This window comes from Thalia democratica, chromosome 6, assembly GCF_965202585.1.
Source record: "Thalia democratica chromosome 6, ktThaDemo2.hap1.1, whole genome shotgun sequence".
In the NCBI taxonomy this organism is placed as follows: Eukaryota; Metazoa; Chordata; class Thaliacea; order Salpida; family Salpidae; genus Thalia; species Thalia democratica.
In genome coordinates this window covers 55,936,722-55,963,100 of record NC_139170.1, presented here as the reverse complement: position 1 = coordinate 55,963,100, position 26,379 = coordinate 55,936,722, and the positions used below count along the sequence as shown (strand labels likewise).

At 25.2% G+C, this 26,379-nt stretch overlaps 1 protein-coding gene across 1 annotated transcript; it reads right to left on the bottom strand.

The window, feature by feature from the left end:
- Nucleotides 1-20,836: 20,836 nt before the first annotated feature.
- Nucleotides 20,837-21,454, bottom strand: LOC145839247 (kelch-like protein 36). The gene has a single exon (XM_082946846.1). The coding sequence runs from the start codon at nt 21,452-21,454 to the stop codon at nt 20,837-20,839; it is 618 nt and encodes a 205-aa protein (XP_082802972.1).
- Nucleotides 21,455-26,379: the final 4,925 nt, after the last annotated feature.

The following is a 26,379-nucleotide window of genomic DNA, read 5'->3' as shown; positions in this document are numbered from 1 at the left end:
TTAGAGTTCAAGATGAAGAAAAAAACGGGTTTGATTTTAGAATTGATTTATTGAAAAATTTTAGTTGAGGATCCACTGCTTTTTTAATTTTCAAAGGAGCACTAATAAAAAAAAGAGGAATCCTGAATCTAAATACATATTTTTAACCTAATTTACTAAATTGAAGAAAATTTTATTGTTGATGAATTAAAACTACGAATGATAAAAAAACAATATTTAGCTATTAATTAAGTGGTAGCAAAAATTTCATTATATTTATTTATCCAGGCTTTTTAATTATACTACTATGCCCTTCTACATGTTTAAAAAAATTATTACAAATTTTTAGGTTACCACGTTAAAAGACCAAAAACTGACTTGTAAAACTTTTAACTGAGTCATCCTTAATTTTTTTTAAATCTTCAATTTTTTATTAGCCTCTGGTGCAAACTATATATACATCATGTTTATTTTTCTTCTTAATTATTTTGAAAAAGGTAGTATTTTAATAATTATAATAAAATAATTTTTACAGGATTGTCAATCAGTCTTTAGAAACTTAAAAAAACAAATTTTTAACTTTTGAGATTAAATTAAAATTAGGTCTGTTTTTTGCCTATTTTAAAGTTAGTATCACAGACGGCAGATTTTGAAAACAATATCAAAAAAATGCATTATGTTTTTTGTGCAGTAGAAAAACAGTACTAACAAGCTATTGTAACAAAACATCTAAATCAGGGTTTCACAGAGTGGGCAATAATTTTAAATTTACATTAGATATTTTAGAGCTCAAGATGAAGGGCAAAAAAAAGTTTATTTTAGAATTCATTTATTGAAAAATTTTTTTTGAGGAGCCACTACTTTTTTAAACTTCAAAGGAGTACTAAAGAAAAAAAAAAAGAATCCTGAATCTATATACATAAATAATTTTTATTGACTAACTTTGATTTTATTACATAAAGTAGTTACTTGAATGCACATTTATTAGACTCATTATAAACTTCAATTATAATTAAACACAGGGTAGCTAAATGTTTTGTAAACTTTCTCAAGGTTTTCAAAATTTGTTCCAGGTTCTTAAAATTACACTTTTTTAGGTCTATTTTTAGTTTAAAGTTAAGTTTAAGGTCAGATACTGAGTTAAACAGTATTAAAACATTGAAAATATACTCTAAAGCTACTTAAAAAAAGGTAAACAAATAAAACTTATTATGATAATAAGTATTTATCTATAGGATAGATTTTTGTGTCAAATCAAAATTTTACTACTTAACATTTTAATAATGTTAAAAACTCTAGGTTTTTTCTGGTTTTTTTTAGTGATTTTTTTTCAAGTTTACAGGTTTTCCAGTTTTTTTTCTAAATTTTTAGGTTTTAGCAATTCTGTAAACAGTTTAATATAATTTCAAATCATAATAAGTAATATTTTCAAACTAAAAACAAAACTACAATGTTATTTTTAATAATAATAAAAAACTAGCCGCATGCAATGCTTAAACAATTTCAGATAAACATTTTAAAATCAACAAAAATCAAGTTCTTTTAAAAATGAAGTCAGAAAATTTTGATTACCAGAAAACTCTGAACTTGTGACAACCCTGAAATTTTTTTTTAACATATTAAAATATTGAATAAAAGAATCAGAAAAAAAGCTGTACTGATAACAAAAACAATTAAATAAATATTTTTTTTACATTTTTGCCTCAGTCATAATGGAATTTTCAGAATTTTAAACTGTATTTCTGAGTATCCTGAGTGTGTAGCAACCCTGTTAAAACCTGCCTCCTAACTGAAACAACCTAAAAAAATGCTTGGCTTCAAATATGTGTCGCAAAAATTGTCAGTTGACCAAAATAAACATAAAAAATCTACTAAGCTAGCAATACTTTTCTATATTAAAATAGGATATTAGCTTTAAATGCATTCAGCTATGACTATACTATTATTGTATTATTTAAAAAGTAAATGATTTTAATTTTTTTTGTATAGCTGCAGTGGTACCTCAGCTTTTCAAGGGGTTCTGCAGATTGATAATATCAATTTAAAAATTCCCTAAATTGAAACATTAAGATAGAACCCATAAAGGTTAATATTGAAATAGGTAATCTTTTAAGCAAAATTTTGTTATGATAACAATTTAAACACATGTCAATTTAGATTGATTATTAATGATTCTTAATTAAATTAACTGATACATTTTTGTTAATATTTTTTAGTTATACGCAATAAAACTATTACTACTTTCTACTAATAAATTTAAACATAAATTCAAATAATAAACATATTGCTAAACGATGTTATCATCATACAGGCAATAAAACTAAGCATATCACAGATTGAAAAAAAGTAATAAGTATAAATTATGTTTAAAACAAAAATTAGTACACTTGTTAAAAATAATTAAGAAAATACTACTTTACAAGGTAATTGAAATAAATTAATGTCTTATAATCTAATTATACTTCAACTTAGTGCATAGTGTTTTTGTTCAAAGAGTAGGTTTAATCATAGATTTAATTAGAAGTATAAGCCAGGGTTTCCCAAAATGGGGGATATCGCTTCCTGATAAAGTTTTGGGGAATTTAGTAAGTAATAAGTAAAAAGGCAAAATAGGGGCCATTTTTGCGCCAAAGTGGGCGAAAAAAAATCTTAGGTGTCTTATTAGTAACTTTCTTGAGATGCAGACGAAAAGCAAAAAAAAACGATGTTTTAAATGTAGTTTTTTAAGTAGTCTTGTTCGAGGGTTAAATAGCTTTTTTAATAATCTTCAAAGGGGGCACTTTAAATAGAGAGTTTGGGGAACCCTGGTAAAAGCGTAAAGAAAGTTAAATGCTTAACGTAAAACAATTATGTTAAGCATTTAAACTATGTAAATAATAAATTAGTAGTATTAAAAATTTGAAATTAATTAACTTTATTATATACAATTAAATAGTAATTTGTAAAAGTTATGAATATCTTATAAGAAATATATTTTATATTTTATATTCATAAAAACAAAATTTTAAGAAATGTTAAAATAATTTTAAAGATTACCCAAAGAAACATTTAGCTTAGCTTCCTTAGGCTTTTTATTAACTTACATTTAGTTGAGTAATTAGCTTTAATAAAAACTATTATGATGTAGTTTATAAAATGTAAAAGAAATTAGCGATACGGTCCAGCTATGTTAAGTCTTTGGTAAATTTAAGCATATCAAAAAACTATCCTTATTTTTGTCCGAAAAATATAAAAATATTTATGGTAACTTTGTTTTATTCGAAATTTCATATAAACAGAACTTTATTCGAAACAGCTATGAAAAATATAATTTTTTTTGAGTTTCGGTCTATATGGTCAGTGCTAAAGCCAAAAAAAAAAGTGAAATATTTTTGTTTTTAATTCTAGTCTTTGCAGAATTACTCAAAACAAGAAATATTTTTTGTTAACTAACAACAACAGTCAGACAACTTGTTTTTTAAATTAACTTGTAATTTTTTAACATTTGCTGCAAATCTAAAAAGTCATTATATTTAATTTATAAACCTTGAAGAAATGTGCTAAAAAATAGTAGCATTCCTGAATTATATTTTACTCTAGCCTACCATACAAAGCGTAGAATGATAAAAGTATTAAGTAAACAAAAACGCATAAAAATTAACTCACATGTATAGGTTTTTTGTCATTTAGTAAAAAATAATAACAACAATAAAACTTTTCACTTTGTTTTAATTTTATTTCAAAAAGTTTAGTATTAAATGATATGCATATTTCATATGCACTGTTAATGTGTTTAATGTTTAAATGCTGAGTGTTACAAAATCAGTCAACCAGAACGCAAATATTTCAGGCAATATTTTTATTATTATGGGATTGAGTTGTTGATAAGACCTAGATCTCGTATTGAGATATTGCTTAAAGTTATATTGATACATTTGTATGTTTATTTTAAAAGTACTATTAGTTTTTATTTAACAAAACTTTATGGTCTTAGAGTTCTTTAATTATTTTGTAGTGCAAATTATTTAAGTTTTGAAGTATTTGTATTTTAAACTTAAAATGTTATCTAGTTTAATTCTTTCCAATTATTTATAAAAGAAACTTATACTTTTGAAACAGTGTTATTACAATAGTGTTCTTGGATTTTTTATTATAAATACATTATTTAATTAGTGTTGTCTGATTTATATGAACTAGATAATTATATCAAATAAAGTTTTTACAAAGTTGCAAAAAAATCTGCAGTCCTGGAAAAACCTGGACTTTAAGAAATTTTGAAAAAATAACATAGAACTTTGAACAAAATTACTAAAAAACCTGAAGTTTTAAACAAAAACCAGTAAAAAAACCTGAAAGTTTTAACTATTTTTACATGTTAAGTAGAAAAATTACAATTTGACACGAAGATTTACCACATAGATTAAAAAAAAAAAATTAAATAATGTTGTAGTTAATAAACATATTTTAAATAGCTTGACAGTATCTTTTTGATTGTTGTAATACTGCTCAGCACAGTTTTTAACCTTAAAGTTAGCATCATGGTTAAAAACTGTTATCTCAGAAAGTGTACTTTTTAAAACCTGAAAGAAATTGAGAAAACCTGAAAAATAAATTCTCAAAAAAATTGGCAACCCTGTATTTGTTTTATAGTAATTTTCTAAGGTAGCGTTTAGTTATGATCAGTAGTATCAATAAATTAAGTGGGCTAACATCCATAGTATGGATAGACTAAGTTCATAAGAGAATGATTTTACTCTCCATTATTTCTAAAAACTTAAAAAGGAAAAAAAAACTAATATTATTTTTCTTGTTACTTTTTTTGTTCTAGATTAAATGTTTTTTAGGTATTAATTTCTTTTTTTAAATATTTAATTAAAAATTGGCTTGTTTATTATGTTAGTTAATTTAAGTTTTTAGATAAAAAAGTGAAAAGCTAAATGATACAGCTATAAAAAATTTTTTTTTTCGAGTTTCGGTTTATATGGTCATTTCAGTGCTAAAGCCAAAAAAAAAAAGTGAAACATTTTGGTTTTTAATTATAGTCTTTGCAGAAAACCTCAAAATAAGAAATATTTTCTGTTAACTAACAACAACAGTCAGTAAACTTGTTTTTTAAATTAACTTGTAATTTTTTAACATTTCCTGCACATCTAAAAAACCATTATATTTAGTTTAAAAACCTTGAAGAAATGTGCTAAAAGCTAGTAGCATCTCTGAATTATATTTTACTCTAGCCTACTTACAAAGCGTAGAATGTTAAAAGTATTAAGTAAACAAAAACGCATAAATAATAACTCACATGTATAAGTTTTTTATTACTCAATAGAATTAAGGACAACAGTTAAGCTTTTCACTTTATTTTCATTTCATTTTAAAAAGTATAGTATTAAATGGAATGCATATTACATATGCTTAGTTTAATGTTTAAATGCTAACTGTTACAAAATCAGTTAACCAGAACGCAAATATTTCAAGCAATATTTTCATGATTATAGGATGAAGTTGTTGATAAGACCTAGAACTTGTATCTTTTCTTTTATTCAATATTTTAATATGTATAACCAACTTTTGGTGTTGCCACAAGTTCAGAATTTTCTGGTAAATCAAAATATTTTGACTTCATTTTTAAATCTCTGGATGACCTAAGATAGTTCTCATTTTTAATAAAATTCTAAGGAATCAGGATAGATTTTTCTTTATTAGGGCATATTTTTTGAAGATCTTAAATGAGATTTTGTCTATCAAAATTTGTTTTTTTGTTGTTTTATTTAACTATTATTGTTCAGAACTTTATTTTTGTTGATTTGGAAGTTTTTATCTAAAATTGTTTGAGCCTTGCATGCGGCTAGTTTTTTACTATTATTAAAAATAACATTGTAGTTTTGTTTTTAGTTTGAAATTAATACTTATCATGATTTGAAATTATATTAGATTGTTTACAAAATTGCCAAAACCAGAAATTTTGAAAAACCTGGAATTTGAGAAAAATTGAAAAAAAAACCTAAAAACTTGAAAAAAAAAATCACTAAAAAAACCTGAAAAACCTGGAATTTTTAACAATTATAAAATGTTAAGTAGTAAAATTTTGGTTTGACACAAAAATTCTATACTATAGATAAATACTTTTTGTCATAATAAGTTTTATTTGTTTACCTTTTTCAAAGTAGCTTTACAGTATATTTTCAATGTTTTTATACTATTATACACAATATCTGACCATAAACTTAATTTTAAACTAAAAAAAAACCTGAAAAAGTGTAATTTTTAAAACCTGGAATAAATTTTGAAAGCCTGAAGAAAGTTTGCTAAAACGTTTGGCTACCCTGTGTTTAATTATAGTTGAAATTTATAAAGAATCTTATAAATGTGCATTCAAGTGAGTACTTTATGTTGTAAAATAAAAGTTAGTCAAATAAAATGTCAAAAAACTCTTTTTTTTATTATATATAAAATTAACTAAACTTAATTAAAGTTATACCCAAGTTCTGTTTTTAATCTCCTTGGTTTAAGCTTTTAAGTTGTAGTTTACAAACAATATTTCTCATAAGTTTAGTTAGCATCTAATGCAGACACAATAACATATAGAACCTTTATTATAATAATAAAAAAGAAAAATGAGCCTTTTGTATATATAGTTTGCGGCAGAAGCAAAACAAAATGAAATTGACTAATTAAATGTATAAAAAAATATGATTGACTCCTTAAAGGTCACTCATGTTAGTTTTTGGTCTTATAAAAGTGCCAACCCTGAAATTTGTTCAAAAATTTTTTTTTTTCTTATAAAAGTTTCTATTAGCAATAAAACAAAACAGATTATAATGGTTTTAAATAAACTTAGTATGACTCATGACATTTTAAGGTCACTCAAGACAGTTTATGGTCACTGAGTTTTTTTGACTCAATGAGCAGCAACCCTTTTTTAAGTTATTAACAATGCATTTTAAATTTTTATTGTAATATATACTGTAATTTTATTAGAATTTATATATTTTATATTTACATTTTACATTAGGAGATTGATGCATAAGTTCGGTTCCTCAATATTATTATTTAATTCAGGGGTAGGGAGTACTTGGGTGATGTTTGCTAGACACATGAAGAGTCTTGATTTGGATGTTTTTTGGTTTAATTAAGAAGAATTAAAACAAAAAATTAAAAAAATCCAAAAAAAAAAACTGCACCCCAAAAAACTTATCTGGACCCCAAAAATCACATAATTTTTGATTTTTCGACTTAAATAGTAATAAAGTTACTCATACATGTCCTAGATTTATATATTATATCTTAATTGAAAGCTAATAATTATAGGCATACCTTTAATGACATTTCAACTGCTTTTGATATATTTTGACGTCATAATCACACAAAATATGCAAATTTTGTCTGTAAAATAGAATTTTTTCTTTTATAAAAAGCAAATTCTTCTGCTGGTTTTATTTTTAGTTTTTATGATTTTGAATGATGAATTCTGAAGTCAATCAACCAGAAAGATATTACTAAGTCATTTCAACTGTTTGTTGATAAAGATATAAAGAACACTCTAAACCACTTTTAGATATTATGTTTATTGAGAGCACCTGAGTAAAAGTGAAATAATTAGACATATGTTATAAAAACTACATGTAAATTTATTAAAATTAGTGTTATTTTATTTTTTCATTATAAAGCAGGGTTGCCACTTTACCTGAATCCTGGAAAAACCTGGAATTTGATAAATTTTGGAAAAAAACCTGGTAAAACCTGGAATTTTTAACAATTTTAACATGTTCAGTAGTAAAATTTCAATCTGACACAAAAAATCTATCATAAATTAAAAATAGGATTTTTTTGTCATCATCAAAAAATTTTTATATTAAAAATTTTTTAAAGTAATTTTACAGTATCTTTTTAATGATTTTATACTATTTAACACAGTTTCTTACATTAAATTAAATTAATTTTTTTATTTTTAATTTTAAACAATAAATAGACATCGAAATGTGTACTTTTAAAACCTGGAAGAAATTTGAAAAACCTGGAATTTTTTTTTTTAATGAGTGGCAACCCTGAAAGATTTATTATTTAGTTAAAAAACAAAAAGTATTTGTTTGTATTTTTTTTTGTTAAGTTTAAGTATGTAATTTTTAATGTTTGTGTTTACAGATGAATAATAGTAATAAAAGTTTAAATATAATTCTGGGAGATCGCCTACCAACAACTTATGATGTTGCTATAGATATCTTTAGTACTTGTTTTACACCAAAATCAGAAAGGATGAACAATTGTGTTTTTGCATTTTCAGAAGCACTCATTTTACATAGGACCAAAGCATTTGGTGAAGGATATGTTCAAACAACAAAACAAGTAAAATCAAACTTGTTATTAGTAGTAAATGATTACTATAGTAAAGTGTATTTGGAGCAGTCCCGAAAGAAATCAAAAAGAAAAAGGTGTCCCTTTTGTCAAAAAGAGTTTAAAGCAGCTCAACAAAGAATGGAGACAATCTTCTATACTTAAAGGTATAAACAAGAAGGTAACTCTAATTGTTGACAAATTGTTTGACATAGGCAAAAATATGGATTCTCTTACTGGAGATGAAGCATCGTTTTATACTGATCAACTAAGTTCCCGTTGTTGTCGTATAAGTGAGGATGTTAATTTAAAATATGTAGCTGAAAAGCAAACTGGGTTGAAATCAGCAGAAGCAGCTCTGAATCGAGACAGGAGTGAGGAGTCATACATTTCGGAAGTTGAAGTTGAACCTCCAGTTTCCAGTTCACAATGGAGTAGTAGTATTGTAAACACCAATCGTTTCGGGATTACGTTTGACTAAAAGTCACCGAGATGTTGGTGTCCAATGCTTTCTGTCTAATCGTCCTTCAGTCAGAATGGTTAGAAATTGTACTGATACTATAAAAAAAACACATTGTGTGAAATTTCAGTGAAATGTAATTTATCACTAGAAGCATCTAGGCTTGCTTAACATATCTTGTGTGATTATGACGTCATAATATTCCAAAAGCAGTTGAAATGTCATCAAGTGTATGCCTATAATTATTAGCTTTAATTTAAGATATAAAGTATAAGTCTACGACGTGTATGAGTGACTTTATTACTATTTAAGTCAAAAAATCAAAAATTATGTGATTTTTGGGGTCCAGATCAGTTTTTTGGGATGCAGTTTTTTTTTTAGAATTTTTTGAATTTTTTTTTAAAATTCTTTTAAATAATACCAAAACACATCCAAATCAAGACTCTTTATATGGATTTTACAACATGACCAAAAAGATGTGCTGTACTCCCTACCCCTATTTAATTGTTATTATTTTTTGTTTAATTTATAAAGTATTCCACTCAACTACTGCATTTTAAAAGTTATTAGAAATATTTCTACTTAACTTCAGAAACATTTTATTGTTGAATACCAAATATTTAACTTTAAAAAACAGTTAAGTTTTGGCTTTTTTTTAGTGGATGCTTGAATTTTTTTGATAAGATATGTGAAAAGGGCGTAAGTAGGATCAAAAAACTTTTATAAATAAACACAATGAACGATATTTTACCATTTATACTTTTAATTCTTCAACAATAACATGTTCTACCATTAAGTAAAGTGGGTTAAAGATATGTATTTAAATCCAGGATTCCATTTTTTTTTTCATTAGTACCATTTTGAAAATTAAAAAAGCAGTGGCTCCTCCACTAAAATTTTCAACAAATCAACCCTAAACTAAAACTTTTTTTTTGCTCTTCATCTTGAACTTTAAATTATCTAATATAAATTTAAAGTTATGACTCACTCTGTGAAACCCTGATTTAGATGTTTTGTTATAAAAGCTTGTTAATAATGTGTTTCTATTGCACAAAAAACATTTTATGTATTTAAAAAAAAGTATACACTTTTTTGACATCATTTTCATAAATCTTCCATGTATGATTCTAACTTTAAATTAAGCAAAAAAATAGAGCTAATCTAAAATAAAGATCTTTAAAAAGTTCAAAATTTCTTTTAAACTTTTGTAAAGACTGATTGACAATCCTGCAAAAAACATGTTTGCTAAAAAAAAATTATTGTGTAGAATGTATAGTGTGTATAACATTTCTAATAAAATTGATCTTAAGCTTTGTGTATATGTAATATACACAGAATTTAAAGTAATTATTCTTCAAAATAAAGTAGAATAAACTTTTGTTTATAACTTAAAAAACGTTCTCATAAGGTTATAATAGGGAGGTTCTTGAGGTTTTTGAAGTTTTCAAAAACTCAGAACATCTAGGTTTTTTTTAGTTCAGGCTAACTCGGGTAGTAGTCTTATATGCACGAAGGGACACTATTGAACATAGGGTCAAATATGCCCGAAGACACTTTTGCACGGATGGAAGATTTTTCTTATATTTTTTTACAATCACTACTTATCTTTATCCTTGGTCAATATTTTTATCTTTTTTGTTTTTTTCTAGTTTTTTTTAACTATATTTTATTTTCTAGAATTTTTTTATTAATCTTTATAAGGTCTTTTTTAATAATTTGTTTTTATTTTAGTTATTATTTTCTAAATCTTTTTGTTTGATCTTTTTTTCATTTTATGCTATCAACTATTTTTGTTACCCCTACCTCTTATCCTAGGCTGGTAATTTTTTTTTAATTTTTGTGCAAAAATTTCCCATCGTGCTTAAAACTCTTGGTGCAAAAAAGTGAATTCGTGCATAACTGACCCGTTCTTGGCTGACTCAGACTAGTTTTATTTTTAATAACTAAGGTTAGTTTTTTTTTTATTAAAGGACAGTTTTTTTATAAAATCTCGAGTAATTTGAATTAGTTGCAATATTTTGTTATATTACAACCAATTTTGTAAAAAAAAAGGGTATTTATTAATTGATTAAAGTTAAGATTAAAGTATTTGTAAAACTCAGGATATACCAGGAATTTTTTTTTAACAAAGAGAGATAATTAGAGTATCTTAAAACTTTGTTCAAGTCTAATGATTGCTCAGGACTTTTTGTTTTTTTTTTGTGAAAAACCTAGGATACTTCCGAGTTATTTAAATATTTTTTTCGAAGTTTATTTGACTTGTTTCAATATTTTGTTATTTTTTAAACAAGTTTGATGAAGAACTTGACTTTGACTAATTTTGAAAAAATTCAAAAAAATAACTCATGATGTTTCAGAATAATTTAAGGTCACTCAGAACACTTTTGTTACTCAAAAAATTTTTTTGACTGAAAAGTTGACAACCTTGTTCTAAAATTATTTTTGTGCAAATAAAGTTACATAGTACAACTTGAACTACACATTTAACTGCGGCCCAGACAAAATATATGTGCTAGTGTAGACATTAATTCATTAAGAGATTGTATATGTCTTAGTGACCATTAACTAGTTAGTTTTATCTTTTTTGAATAAAATGCATCAGAAAAAGCCAAAAAAAAGTATATTTTAGTGCTTTTGAATACATTATGAAGCTAATTATTCTTTTTTAAATTTTAATTCATATTCAAATTCATACAATCTTAGCTGAATATACATTTTAGAAACCATTGTGTGCTTGATAATAAAAATTTATATTCGTTTATTTAAAAATCTAAAAAAAAAGTATGATTTTCTTTGACTTTTCAATAATTGATATTTTTTTTATGAAAAATGCTGTAAATTTACTTTTGTATTTTTTGATTGTTTTGTTTTTAATTTATGAAGCTTTAATTATAAAACAACTTCAATATATTATTGATTATTTATCCTTGGTTTAGTTTTTCAAAATTAAATCTAAAATGTGAGAAATTAAAGTAATGTATTTGTACTAGTTTAAGCTATTCTTACTATTAAAATATACGTAGTTTGAAACATTTCTAAAAATTACCATTTTAAATATTACTTAAAATAATTTAAGCTCTGAGCAGTGTATAAAGCTGAAATATTACACTAAAATATAGAACATCGGAGTCCTATGACTAACTTTATTTTTTCTTTTAAAACTATCTAATTTTTCTAAACTTTCAGAACATAAGCATATATGTTTTCAAAGTTTAGTTAATCAGTATTTTAAGTTTCTATCCAAAACTTCTTACTTATTTTGTTTTAAATTTTAAGCTGATTGTAAGTCTACTAGCAATATCTAAAACTTGCAAAATATCGTAATAATAGCAGACTGCAAGTTTAACAAAAACTTTTTTTTTACTTTTATTGTTTGTTTTCTAAACTAGGAATTTATACTTTAAATTGAGCACCGCTGTTTTACACTATCACGATACATGATAGTAAGTAAGATACATGTAAATGTAAGGTACATGCAGTTAGTAGAGATATAAAAGAATTTTTGCTTCTTTTGATTCTTTTTACTATTTACTACTTAAAAATCATACTTTTATTTGATTTTTTTTTGTTTTGAAATATTCTTTAAATTTAGCACTAAAAAACTTTGCGCTTAAATTCTAAGGTATAACTATTTTTCTTAAAAAAGTTTTACAAAACTATTAAAGTATGAATAGTTTCACAAATTTTTTAAATTGCCGAAAAAACTACGTTTAAGTTTTATTAATGTATAATTATCTTTTGCAAAAAAAGTATATTTAACACTCTTATGCAGTGGTCGTCAAGCTAATTTAATTTTGTGTACACCAAGCTGCAAAAATAAATCGGTGCACCCCAAGATCTAATTTTAATAAGCGCCGCTAGTGGTGGAACTACATAAACACTTTTATAAGTGCATTTCTCCTTAGAAGTCATAAATCTGTTTGTATTTACATACATACCATTAAACAACTGAAGCTGAAACTTTTTATTTGATCCTCTTTTTAACTGACCTTTTATTGGTTTTACCTTATTTTCACAATGATATTTTAGTTATATGTCTTTCTCTTATATACTTATTAACTGAACACTTCTCCACAATTACTACAAAATCCCGGTTCTGTATTAATTGAATACTTTATTAAATATTTACTACATACTAATCTAACTCTATGTTTTTTTTTGCAATCTCAAAATCCCCAAAAAAAAGTTCCGTGTAAACTAAAGTGCACCAGTGTACACTTTGACGACCACTGCTCTTATCTATAAGAGTCTTTAAATTTTTGTCAATTAAAGTACTTTAAGCTTATAGACAAAAAATGTATTCCAAAAAACACCTAAAAGTAACAAATGAATATTTAAAAAAAATTCGAGTTGATATATTTTCAGATAACTAAACTTAAAAAAAACAGCTAAAATAATGCCAAGGTCAGGTCCTAGTAGACCATCAAGGGAAGGGTTTAGTGAAAGACAGAGGTATTTAGAAACTATCCGCCTTCTAGATGAATTAGATGAATGGAGCTTTCTGGGAGGAACACAAATTCAAACGACTTCCACAGAAGTCACCTACCCAGCACCAATGTCAACTCAGCAGATCAAGCGGTCGATAGAAGCGAGAGCGGAAACAAACCAGGACATTAAGTTTCTCGACAAGAAGCAATGCGCGGTTTGCCTTTCCAGCTGGAAGGAGATTTTGTTGGAAGAAAGTCACCTCGTTTTTACTCACTGCGGCCATGTGTACTGCAGGCCTTGCGCGTTAAGGATCGCTTCGGAAGGTCGCAGGGAGTGTGCGTTATGCAAGAGTTCATTGGCTGGAGTGACTCCGCCTTTTAGGAGGCTTCATTTGCCTTTGGATCCAAAGTTGAGTAGAAATCATTATCTTTAAATTAACTGTTCTGATATATAATAATAAAATAATGTTATGTTGGTTTATTACAAGCTGCATGAATATAACTAAGTCCAAGTATTTTGTTTATTGTAAAAATTTTAAATAAAATAAAACCGTTGTTTCTTGCATATGAATGTTCTTAAAAGTAAATTTAAATAAATTTTAAGTGTATAAAAAGACAATTTTTTAAAGTATAAGTTTAGAAATTATTATTATGTATTTTATTTACCTTTCGGTTGATAACTTACATGGACGTCTATTTTAAAGATAATCTAAATACTTTAATTTAGAAATTTAATCTTAATTCTTTCACTTTAAACTACAATATTTTAATCAAACAAAAGTCTTAAACCTTAACTTAAATCTTTTACTACATTATGTTAAAACGTTACTTAGAACATTGATTTTGTACTATAAATGTATATGCTTCAAAATATCAAATATTAATCAACAGTTTTCCCCTTTGCATAGTACACTGAACTATTTTAGTTCCAGCTGTCAATTTTTTTTAGGTGGGTCTACTTTCTACACTGATTTTTACATTTGATCGGTAATGTGTTAGTAAAAGTAGGGTCTTGACCAGGGACGTAGCTAGGTTGAAAAAGTTGAGAATCTGAAAAAAAACTGATGTGTCGCCAAACCACTTTAAATATCAATGTTTTTAAAGTGAAGTATGCAGTTATCTAAAAACTTGAAAATAAGTTGAATGTGTTATAAATAACTGTGTACAAGTCAGTTTATGTTGCTCCGAACCCCCTAGGATTCCTAATGTGTTGCCACTTACGGTAACCGATAAAAGCCTCAGCTCAAAATAAGAATATCTACACCCCACGAATAATACTTAAATTAAAGTTTTTTTGTTATAATGTAGCATAAACTTTTTGTTGTAAAAATTCATTATAAGGCTCTTAATATAGTATTAAATAACTGCTTCATCTTTATTACTGCTTATTTTATCTTTTTTTTTTTAGTTTTTATCAGAGTTGATTAAATGACTAATTTCTTTTATTTAAGAACTTCGACATGCGAAAGACTTTTTTTGTGCAGCCAGCGGACATTTATTTTGGTAAAATTGGTATCATACAAGTACAAGACCGACCCCTATATTTTAGAGAGCTACTTTAATATAAACACTAAGCATATAGAATATTGAACAACTATAGTATTTGTTAATTTTTTTTTTTGTTACAAGTCAAAGCCACTTTAAAACTCAACTTTAAATAAATGAAGTTTAAAAAAATTATAATCGCAATAGTTGTATGTTAAAAAAAGAAATTGAAAATTGATAGTTATCAGTACAAAGATTCTGACAGATTTCTGACTACAAAGATACATTAATCTATTGAAACTTATTCTAATATGAACAAAAAAAAAAAGATTTCTTTTTTAAACTTTTTTTTTAATAATGACGTAATTTTTCAAGATAAAAACTTTAATCTGTTAAATGTATCTTGTACAAAAATCTAAGACAGGATTTATTCAAAAGAGGCATCTTTTATTAAAGCAAACAACAAATAAAATCGATTTCGGCTAACGCTTTTCAACTACTTTTGTTAGCAACTAATTTTAAGATTAAATTTCGAGTAAATAAACAGTTAGAGGTTACATGAGAAAAAATCAACTAACACTAATTAGCATACTTGAGCAAAAATTAATTAGACATTCATAATTCATAAACACATCTTTAAAACAGTTGATCGGTAATTTAACTAAGATAAGCAACAATAACAAAACAAAAACTAAAATAAGCGATAAATTCAAATAAAATTAAACAAAATTTTAAAAAATCTAAAAAATAAACTTCCTTAAAAATTTCCTTTAATTTAATTTATAACAACATATATAGATTATAATTATAGTTCTATATGCAACACACTTTTAAATCTAAATACTTAATTCTATAAAAGTGATTTTAAATTAAACAAAAAACGTCTTGTAAACAAAATCAAGAGTAACTGAGGTATTTTGATAAATACATTTTTTATCTCTTTAAATTACAAAGTAAACTAACTTTTGTATCATTTGGTCAGTTTAGATCTCGGACCCCTTTGGTTTGCAAAGTTTCTAGTTTTTTTTTCCAGGATCTCGTTTCCTTTGTCACTGGAGGATGTTACGGTTGGTGGATTTCTAAAATATGATTTAATTTCAACTATTTTAATTTTCAACAACTTTGTAAAAAGTTTTCGTTTTTTTTTTTTTTAATAAATCCCAAAATTACTATATAGCTAAGCTATTTAAATTGTTAAACCTCTTTAAAATGAATATTTTATTTTTTTCTCTAATCACTAAGAACAAACATAACCTTAATAAACACAAAAATTAAAAACAACTTTATTTACATTTAATGAGCTGGCTGCAACAGTACAGTTTTGGGCTAAAAAGCATACTATTATTTTATATCCCATTAAGAAAAACTAATTTATGCAAATAAGTAACTAAAGTCTAATGAGATAGTACAGTATAACCATGTACCAACAATTTTAAATACAATTCAGCCTAACAACCTCCCTCAACTATACTAATTTTAATCATAAAGTGTTTTTAAAAAAGTCAAACACAAAGTAAACAAATTATGTTAATAATTTTTGTTGTATTGTAACTAATAATTAATTACATCACAGTTTAACCAAATAAAATTGTGTTTCTTGAAAAAACTGTATAATAAATGTTTTTGTGTGTGAGGTTTTTTTGGTATGACTATTATTTTGTTAAAACAACATACTTAACTTATGCAATATTTCACTTTTCTTAAACAAATAAAATTTATAGATGTAGAGAGCATTATCAATAGAAAGAAAAAAACTTCAAATATATAGTAAGACTATAATTCTACAAACTTAAGATTTGTCACTATTAAATTAATGATTTTAATATATTTCAACAGATTCTTTAAAATATTGCACAAGAAACATTTCATTGAGATATACAGGTCAAAAACCTAAAAAATAAAAGATAAATTTTTTGTGGGCTTTTAATTTTGCCTCCATTAAAAACGTTCCATCTGTAGTTTTTCAAAGTGTTTATACAATGGACAAAGTGCTATTTCATACAGTAAACTTTTTTATGTTAAGGCCATAGGGGGAGGGGGGGTCCAACATATTTTTTTACAAAAATTAGCTTTGGCTTTTATATGAAATCTTTAAGTACAAACTACAAGCAAGTTTTTATAGAATTCAAATATATCATTTAATTTTGAGATATTTTATTTTTTGTTAAAATTTTTTAATATAAACGTATAAACCGCAAAATTTTTGGGGTCAATTTTCTCAGAAATTTTAAAATTCACTAAAAATCTATCTCCTCCTTCATTTTTCAAGCAATCTTCTTCAAATTTTTAGGAAATGTTCCTTAAAATAAAAGGAAAAAACGTTACTTTAGAATTTAAGTAATTTCTAAAAATGAAAATTTTATCACAAAAATTTAAAAAAATTGTTTTTTTTTTCAAAAAAAATATATTTTCACATTTTTTTTTTTAAATTCCAAAGTAACGTTTTTTGTTGTTGTATAAAGAAACAAGATTGCTTGAAAAATTCAGGAGGAGATAGATTTTAAATGAAATAGTCTTTTTCCGCTGTTTTAGTTTTCCATTCCCATAGTGAACCTATTATGCAGCCCGACTTTAACTGGTCATACTTAAAAAAATATTTTGAATTTTTTAAAACGATAAAAAGCATCTTAAAGCTTAGAAAAAACTCTATAAAATCAGACCAACTTGTAAAAAACATGGTTTACCCCCCCCTAACAGTTCAAATTTTGCAGACATGTTCTTAAATATACATTTATAAACCCATTTAGTTTATATATAATTCTTAATATATAGTTTTATTATACTTATATAGCTCTAAATACTGTATAAAAACTTTTGCAATTGAACTTCAACAAAAAAAAGTAATTTTGATTTTTATACTATAATCTATTAACAAAAACATTCTAGGACAAACAATTTTTGTAAAAATAATTCTTAAATTTTCATATAAGTTGACAAATGTACATTTACAAACAAGTTTTTTTTATTGTTCTAATTATTACATTAAAAATATTACCACTCTGGAACTTCTTTAAAAACACCTTATGTTTGTCCAATCTGATTTTGTCAAGTTAAAAAACAAGTATATATGTTTCAACAACTTTTTACATAAATATTTATACATAATAACTTGCTTTAGTTTTATATACTTTATTAAATCACAATCATAAATCATACTTATAAGATTAAGAGCCAAGATTAAGTTAATTAAGGTAGATTGTTAGACACCAATTAGCCATAATTATAATTAGCTTGGTAAAATAAAGAGAATTATATCATTTCTAAAATACATACTACAAAAGTTGACATTCTTGTAGGGAAAAAAAATATTTGAATTGAGTTATTTGAATTTTAATAGAAAATTTCAAATTTTAAATTGTTAGTGACAGCAGTGAAATGCTACTGGTGAGCAAGCTTCAACAATTTCAACAACTAGTTAAGTTAATAGAATTTATCAACTAAAAAAGAATTTGAAGTTAAACAAAAATAATTGGTTAAAAAGGGTTTCTTAAACAATTTGAAGAAAAATGCTGAGGTTTGCAAATAACACTTTAAATAAAACTTTTTTTCTAATTTTTTTTTATTAGCTTTTGTTACCAGAGCAGCCTTAATGTAGTGAGCCTTACAAACCTTTATTGAAACAAACTTGTTTACAAAATAGACCTTACAATTTTCCTTAAGATTTCATAAAATGTATTGAGATTTAATTTAGCTAAGACCAAAGTAATATAAGTACATTTATTTCATTATTTAGTGATTACATTGTTCAAAACTATCATATTTTATATGATAATTATACAAACTTTATAGATATAAATTTTCTATTAAATTTATTTTAAACTAAATCTCAATTTTTGAGAAATAATTTAAGACACTATAAACTGTTCAAATGCTTTACAATGAAAATTCATTAAAAAACATTAGTAGTTATAAATCTGTAACTTACCTAATATTACAGTAAGTGAATTATAAATCAATAAAAACTAAGTGAGAATTTATGAAATAACAAACCTTTACACAATTGTTGGAAATCAATTCTTCCCATTTCAGCGCTGGTGGGCATTAGCTAATGGATTTCTTCTTTCATCATTAGTTTACTTATGTAGATTAAATTATATACTGTTGTATATCATAACAATATTGTTATTTTAAAATTTTATATTTCATGTTTATCTTTAAGCTAAGATTTACTTTACACATATTAATCTTTCTTAAAACAAGATATGTCTATCTTAAATATTTTATTGTAAATAGTTAACATTTATTAAAGAATTAAAATATCCAGCATTGATAAGTACTATTCTAGATTTTAAAGACAAGTTTTGAAAAAAATAATTAATCCTTTTATTAGTGGCCACAGGATTTTAATAAATTTCATTTAAGTTTTATGATTGACTTCCAGATTTATACAAAACAATTTTTTCTATTTTTATTTATTTATATACTATTAATGCTACTAAAAATTTATTTAATAACAAAACAAGATGTTGTGCTAAAAATTTTATTAAATGTCATAATTATTTCCAACTAAAACTTTATCTGAATTGACCAAGAATTTGTATTTTGACTCAAATTTAAAGGTTTTATTGCCAAAATCAAGTTCATGAGCTGAAAAGAAGCCTAGGGATGAGGGAGGGAAAATAAGGGGGTTCTTAGGCCATAAATTGAATAATGATATTTCAAAACTCATCAAAATCTTTTAACTAACCTGAATTAAACAATGTAAAACTATAAGCTACTCAAAAAGTCTACAGTAGACAGGGTGTCACAGAGTTATGAAAAATGTAGTTGTAGATTTATAAACAATAAATAACAAATGATTTCTTGTGTTTATGCCTTTTCAAAAGCATTAGTCTATATTCAACATACACAATATTCTAGGTTACCATAAAAAAAAGTAATGTACAGGACTATCTGACCAGGGCTTGTAGTTTTACAAGTCGAAAATCTTATTTAAATAAATATTCTAACTATTTTTAAAGCAAATTATAAAAAAACTATTGAACATTAAAAAAAATATTTTAGTTTAAATAATACTGAAAAACTTCAGTTTTATTTTTTTTAGATGGGTCTACTTTCTACAAAATTTTTACATTTGATCGGCAATGTGTTAGTAAAAGTAGGGTCTTGACCAGGGACGTAGCTAGGTTGAAAAAGTTGAGAATCTGAAAAAAAAACTGATAACATACTGTGTTGCCAAACCACTTTAAATATCAATGTTTTTAAAGTGAAGTATGCAGTTATCTAAAGACTTGAAAATAAGTTGAATGTTAATGTGTTATAAATAATGTTGTTTTATACACCGTTTTTTTGCCAGACTTTTTTCTATGCAAAGCTTCATAAAAGATAAAGTCTGTTTACAACAGACTGTTATAACCTAACTTAACATGACTGTTAGGTGTAAAATGTTAACTAACTATTCCTAGCCTAGGTTGTTACAAAAAATAAATGTCGAGGAGTTTAAATTTTATTTAAAATTACAATTAAGCTTTAGTAGTATATTTTGTATAAATCAAGTAAGCAAAATTTGTCTAAAAAAATTAAGTTTTTAATTGTCTTTGATTAGTTGTAAAATTAAAAAATATTTTAAATAGAGTATGATTTAAAAAATGTACTTAAAAAATTGTATCTATTATAAATCCCAAAAGCTCAATTTTAGTAGTTTAAATACTCAGGCTTTTTGTAATGACTTTGTTTTATTTTAATAAAAAATAACACAGTATACCTTTTTTATATTTTTATTTATTTCAATGACGAAAAAAATAGAAATTTCACAACTAAACAATGAAATTTAAAATAAAAGTTTGGAAATATATAAAATTAAAAATTCTATTTTTTTAGTTACGTTCATAAATAGCTTGTTAGTAAAATTTTTTTTCAAAAGTTACTTCTAGTTATAAGTTAATAAAAAGATAATTACTTTTTATTTTAAAATTAGTTAACCTTATGTCACTTAAAACAATGTTTGAAAATGAAAAACTTAAGTTACTTATGTTTTTGCAACAAAAACACTGCATAAAGTTCAAAACAAATTGTTTATGTTAAGTAAACTTATGTTAAACTTGTAAATAAACCTCAAAATTTATTGAAAACTATAGTTTACATATTAATTATTACTACTTACATACACCTAAATCTAATGAGTTTTTTTTTTTAAATTAAATTTTCTAGTCCAATAAACAGGTACACCAAACGACTATTGACTACTTGTACATCCAAAATAAGCTAATTGAAGAGGTAAACTCGGACCTTCTGACCAAACATCATTCTCAGTATCATAGACTTCAACAGATTCGCAATACTTATTGTTTGTTAAATTTCCTCCTATGACATAAATTTTGTTGTTTAAAGTACTGCATCCGAAGTATCCACAAGCCTGGTTCATTGGAGTTACAAAAGTAACTTGGTTCGTTTCGCTCGAAAAAACTCCAACTGAGGAAGTTGCACCTGTTTTGTTAGAACCACCTATGACGTAAAAGTTTTTCTTGTGAACTACAGCACTGTGGCCGAATCGATTTTGAAGAAGTTTCTTATCATTGGTTGTCCATTTATTCTCTCTTATATCGTATGTTTCTATTGTATCTAAAATTATTTCATTTGAAGCACCACCTAATGCCCACACTTTATCTTGAAAATATACTAAAGAAAATGAATTTCGTTTCGTATTCATGCTTGCAACTTCAGTCCATTCACGTGATTCTGTACTGTAAACTTCACATGATGCAATAGGAAGAAAATTTTGGTTTTGTCCACCAGCCAAAAATACACACCCAGCAAATGAACACATTCCGAGCAGGCTTCTTTTGTTATGCATTGAGGTAATTGACAAAGCATTACCTTCCAGATTTTTACTAAATCTCATCACTTGAGTATTTTCTAACACTAAACGATTAATATGACCGCCAGTAAAGCAAAAGTTGCCTTCAATGAAAAAAGACTGGTGGCCAGCTCTTTTTGAACTTAACTCTGTGATGAATTCCCATTTGTTTGTCTTCGAGTTAAGTTGATAGACAGCTTTACTATTTACTTTACGCCCTGGTTCGCTTTTGATAGTTTCATGCCACCACTGATGAATATATCACCTCCATCATTATCATTCTTTGAATGTTTTTCTGTTTATTTAAAGCTATTTTAAACATGTTATTAGTGTAAAGTAAATACATAATAGGTAGTGATCTACCGAATTTACTATCGGAATCTAGATTTGGCTGGATCCGAAGTATTTAATGTAATAACTTGATACGGCCGCTGTTTAATTTTAAAACGGATACGGTTACTGCTGGATATTCAAATTGTGAATCCGGTAGACCATTAGTTTTCGTAAATGTTGTTTAAAAAGATCCGGGGGGTTTAATTACTTATTAGGAGTTGTCTTTTCAATTGAAAATGTAACATTACCTAGGGTAACAATTTTATTGAATTTATAAGAAAGCGTTCCCTGTAAAGACATTAAGACACAAATAAGAGTCAAAAGTAAACAAATAGGAATAAAACTACATTCAAAAAGTTTATTTAATCTACGTTAAAACCAAATTACTTGTGTTTTCTCGTTGGTAGATAACCATAGGATATTCAGTGATTAGTACAAAGGTAAATATAAGAATTGCTTGTTGTTGATATATTTTTACTTTAAGTGTATTAGTAAAAACATGTTAGAAACATTGCTAATCATTTGCTATAGTTCCCCGCCCCTTTTAGACACAAATAACAAAAATATAAGTTTAGTTTAACACATCATTTATTTATCTATTATTTTTGTATCCGGTCCCGATCAGATCTTTATCTTAAAATGAGTTTAAGGTTTGCTTGATATATAAATTAAAACAGTTTAATTCAGTTTGACTATATAATATTTGTAACTATTTGAATTAAACAAACCATTATTTTTATAGGTACTGTCAACTGAAAGTCTTTCTCCTACTAAATTTATATGTTTGTGTGTTTCTTTAGAATGATCTGCTTCATCAAGTTTGAAAGTAGTAATGGTATTTTTTAATGCAGATGAGAGGTTTTTATTAATACTTTGCAATGTTTTGTACTTCTCTTTTAAATATTCTACTTCTTTTTGAGCGTTTTGTAGTAAACCTTGTAATCTTTTAAGTTCAATTTGCACATTTTTGTTTTGTTCTCTTAACATTTTAGTTTCTTTTTCAAACTTATAAATATTTTTCAATAACGAATTAAACATTTCGTTGTCCTGATCATCTATGTCTGCAAGCTTATTTTTAGCTTGTTTTGAAATACTTTCAATTAAATGTTTCTCACTTGAGTTTTTATTCAGTTTCTGATCAAAACTTTTTAGTTTGTTTACTTTGTGATCCGTTTCAAATTCATTGTTGTTGTTGAAGTCTTAAAATTTTTTAAATTTTGTTATGTATATATATATATATTAATACAAGAGTACATTAGTTCTTTCTTAAAAAAAATACAATAAAAACATAGTTTGTAGAGAAATAAGCATCAGTAAAATTATACTAACAGTAATCATTTACCACATTTGATGTATAGAAGCTTAGGTTAAAGATAAATTTAGAAAAAATATAAGTTAAAATATACATACTTAAACTAAATAAACCTTCACTATTTGAAATTGATGTGCTTAAACAATTTTTATTACAAAAATTGTAGTCAGCTTTTTCTTCACTATTTATACTTATGTTTTCACAAACTTCAACACTTTCTTCGTCTTCAATTAGTTTTCTTATATCTGCTAACAAAGCATTGTTGCCAAGAGTAAATATTCTACTCTTTTCTTGCAGGTCTTGAAGTTCTTTCTTAAAACATTTGAGAAAGACATTACCAGTTTTAAGGTTTTCTTGATAGGTTTTGTAAGTTTCTTTCAGAGTTGTGTTTTCTTGGTCAAGCTTTTTAATTAAATCAATCATGATTATTCTTTTTTCATTTTGAGAGTCAATAAATTCTTCAATAAAGTCTTTTGCCTCATGTGAACAACTACCATAACTAAGTTCACTATAAACGTCAGGGTATACTGTCTTCACGATGCTGGTTATGTCAGATCTACAACTTGGACACTTTTTCTTAATTTTCATATAATTTTCCAAACATTCTTTGTGATACATGTGGCCACATTGGGTGACAGAAACATCAGTGTTTGCTGAAAACAGCTTATCCAGACATATACAACATTTAAAATCCATTTTTGCTAAAACCTGTCAAAGTTTTTAAATAAGTAATTTTACAATTTGTAACAAGCAATAAATATTCTTAAATGGTATTTTATTTAAAATCAGCTAGAATTTTTTTGAGTTTAAAAATATTAGAATGTTAATGTCTGTAATCTATTTTTTAGCGTAAACTTTTGACGTAAACTAAATTTTTTAAGTCTTTTTTTTATATTTATAGTTTATTTAAATATTGTCTTAACAAAAATAGTTTACATAAAAACTTATTGTAAATACTTGATGTTAAGTACTGTTTAAAAAAAAAGTAAATATTTAAATTCAGACCTAATGATATATTGTTTTATTTCTGTTTGTTGTAAAATAATCAAAAAAAAATAAATTTGTTTTAAAGGAACTTTCAACTTAAGTATTTGTAATTTAAAATAAAAACCTTTAATGAAATTTTTTAAATAAATTAATAAACTTCTCAAACTAAGAAAAAAATTTAATTTTTATTTATGTACTTTAAGCAGAACTTAGTGGAAATAAATACAAAAACATTTAATTTTCAATGAAACGGTCGGTAAAGTCGGTACTTGTTCTTAACTTATGTATATACATGATAAGAAAAAAAGTAAACTGCCCTACCTTAATAGTAAAACAAAAAAGTAGGTTATAAAACTTTTGGAATTTGCAAAATAACTTTTTAAATGATTTTTTAAGCTCAAAATAGTTTGGTTCTTTTTTTTTTAAGGCAAAAAAGCAGTTCTAACTAACCAAAAACTATCTTAAATTACAAGTTACAACAAGCTACCCTATTTCGGTTTATAAAATAAAATATGAACAAAAAACTGAAAGTAAAACTTATGATAAAGATTTGATATAACAGAAATAAACGGAACTAATCAAATTAACATTTAATGTAATATTTAAAGTCATAAAAACTAGCATTAGATTTAGAATGATATCAATACTTTTGAAGTTTTGCAAGAGTATCAAACAAACGTTATTCAGCTCTAGGTTTTTTCAAACTAGCTTGAGTTATCCTAAGTAGTTCAAATACGGACCAACTCTGTGCAATAAAATAACGCTAACTAACATAATTATACAAGCCAAACTTTTAACGAAATATTGTAAAAAAATTAAAAAGTACCTAAAAACAACTAATCTAGAACAAAAATGGTAATAAGCAATATTATGATAGTTATTTATTTCAAAGCTTTTAAAAATAATGAAGAATAATCATGCTTATATGAACTTGGTCTGTCTTTACTATTGATGTTAGCACATTTAATTTATTGGTACTACTGATCATAACTAAACCCTACTTTAGAAAATTACTATATTATAAATACAGATTTGCCAATTTTTTTAAGAATTTTTTTCTTCAGGTTTTCTCAATTTCTTTCAGGTTTTTAAAAGTACACTTTCTGAGATACCAGTTTTTAACCTTAAAGCTAACTTTAAGGTTGAATACTGTGCTAAGCAGTATAATAAAAATTCAAAAATATACTGTTAAACTATTTAATATTTGTTTATTAACTACAACAAAATTTAATAATAATTTTTATGGTCTATATGGTAGATCTTCATGTCAAGTTGTAATTTTTCTACTTAATATGTAAAAATAGTTTTAACTTTCACGTTTTTATAAAGGTTTTTGTTAAAAATTTTAGGTCTTTTAGTGATTTTGTTCAAAGTTCCAGATTTTTTTTCAAAATTTCTCAAATTCCAGGTTTTTCCAGGATTTCAGATTTTTTTGTAACTTTGTAAATACTAGATGGTATACTAATCTACTTTATTTAAATCAGATAACAAAAACTGAGTAATGTATCTATAATGAAAAACCTCAGAACACTATTATAACAATACTGTTTCAAAAGTAGAAGCTACTTTTATAAATAACTAGGAATAAATAAAACTTGATAACATTTTAAGTTTAAAATACAAATACTTCAAAACTTTTAAGAATGTGAGCTATAAAATATTTAAAAAGCTCTAAGACAATATACTATTATTGAACAAAAACTAATAATACTTTTGTAATAAACATACAAAAATAAATGACATGCAGTTCCAAAAAAGGTCTCATGATAACTTAAAGCAATATCTCAATACAAGTTCTAGGTCTTATCAACAACTCCATCCTATAATAATGAAAATATTGACTGAGATATTTGCGTTTTGGTTGACTGATTTTGTAACACTCAGCATTTAAAAATTAAACACTTTAACAGTGCATATGAAATATGCATTCCATTTCATACTAAACTTTTTAAAATAAAATGAAAACAAAGTGAAAAGCTTAACTGTTGTCCTTATTTTTATTGAGTAATAAAAACTTATACATGTAAGTTATTTTTTATGTATTTTGGTTTACTTAATATTTTTAACATTCTATGCGTTTGATGCTACTAGTTTTTAGCACATTTCCTCAAGGTTTCTAAACTAAATATAATGATTTTTTAGATGTGCAGCAAATGTTTTAAAAGTACAAGTTAATTTAAAAAACAAGTTACTGACTGTTGATGTTAGTTAACAGAAAATATTTCTTATTTTGAGGTATTCTGCAAAGACTATAATTAAAAACCAAAATGTTTCACTTTTTTTTGGCTTT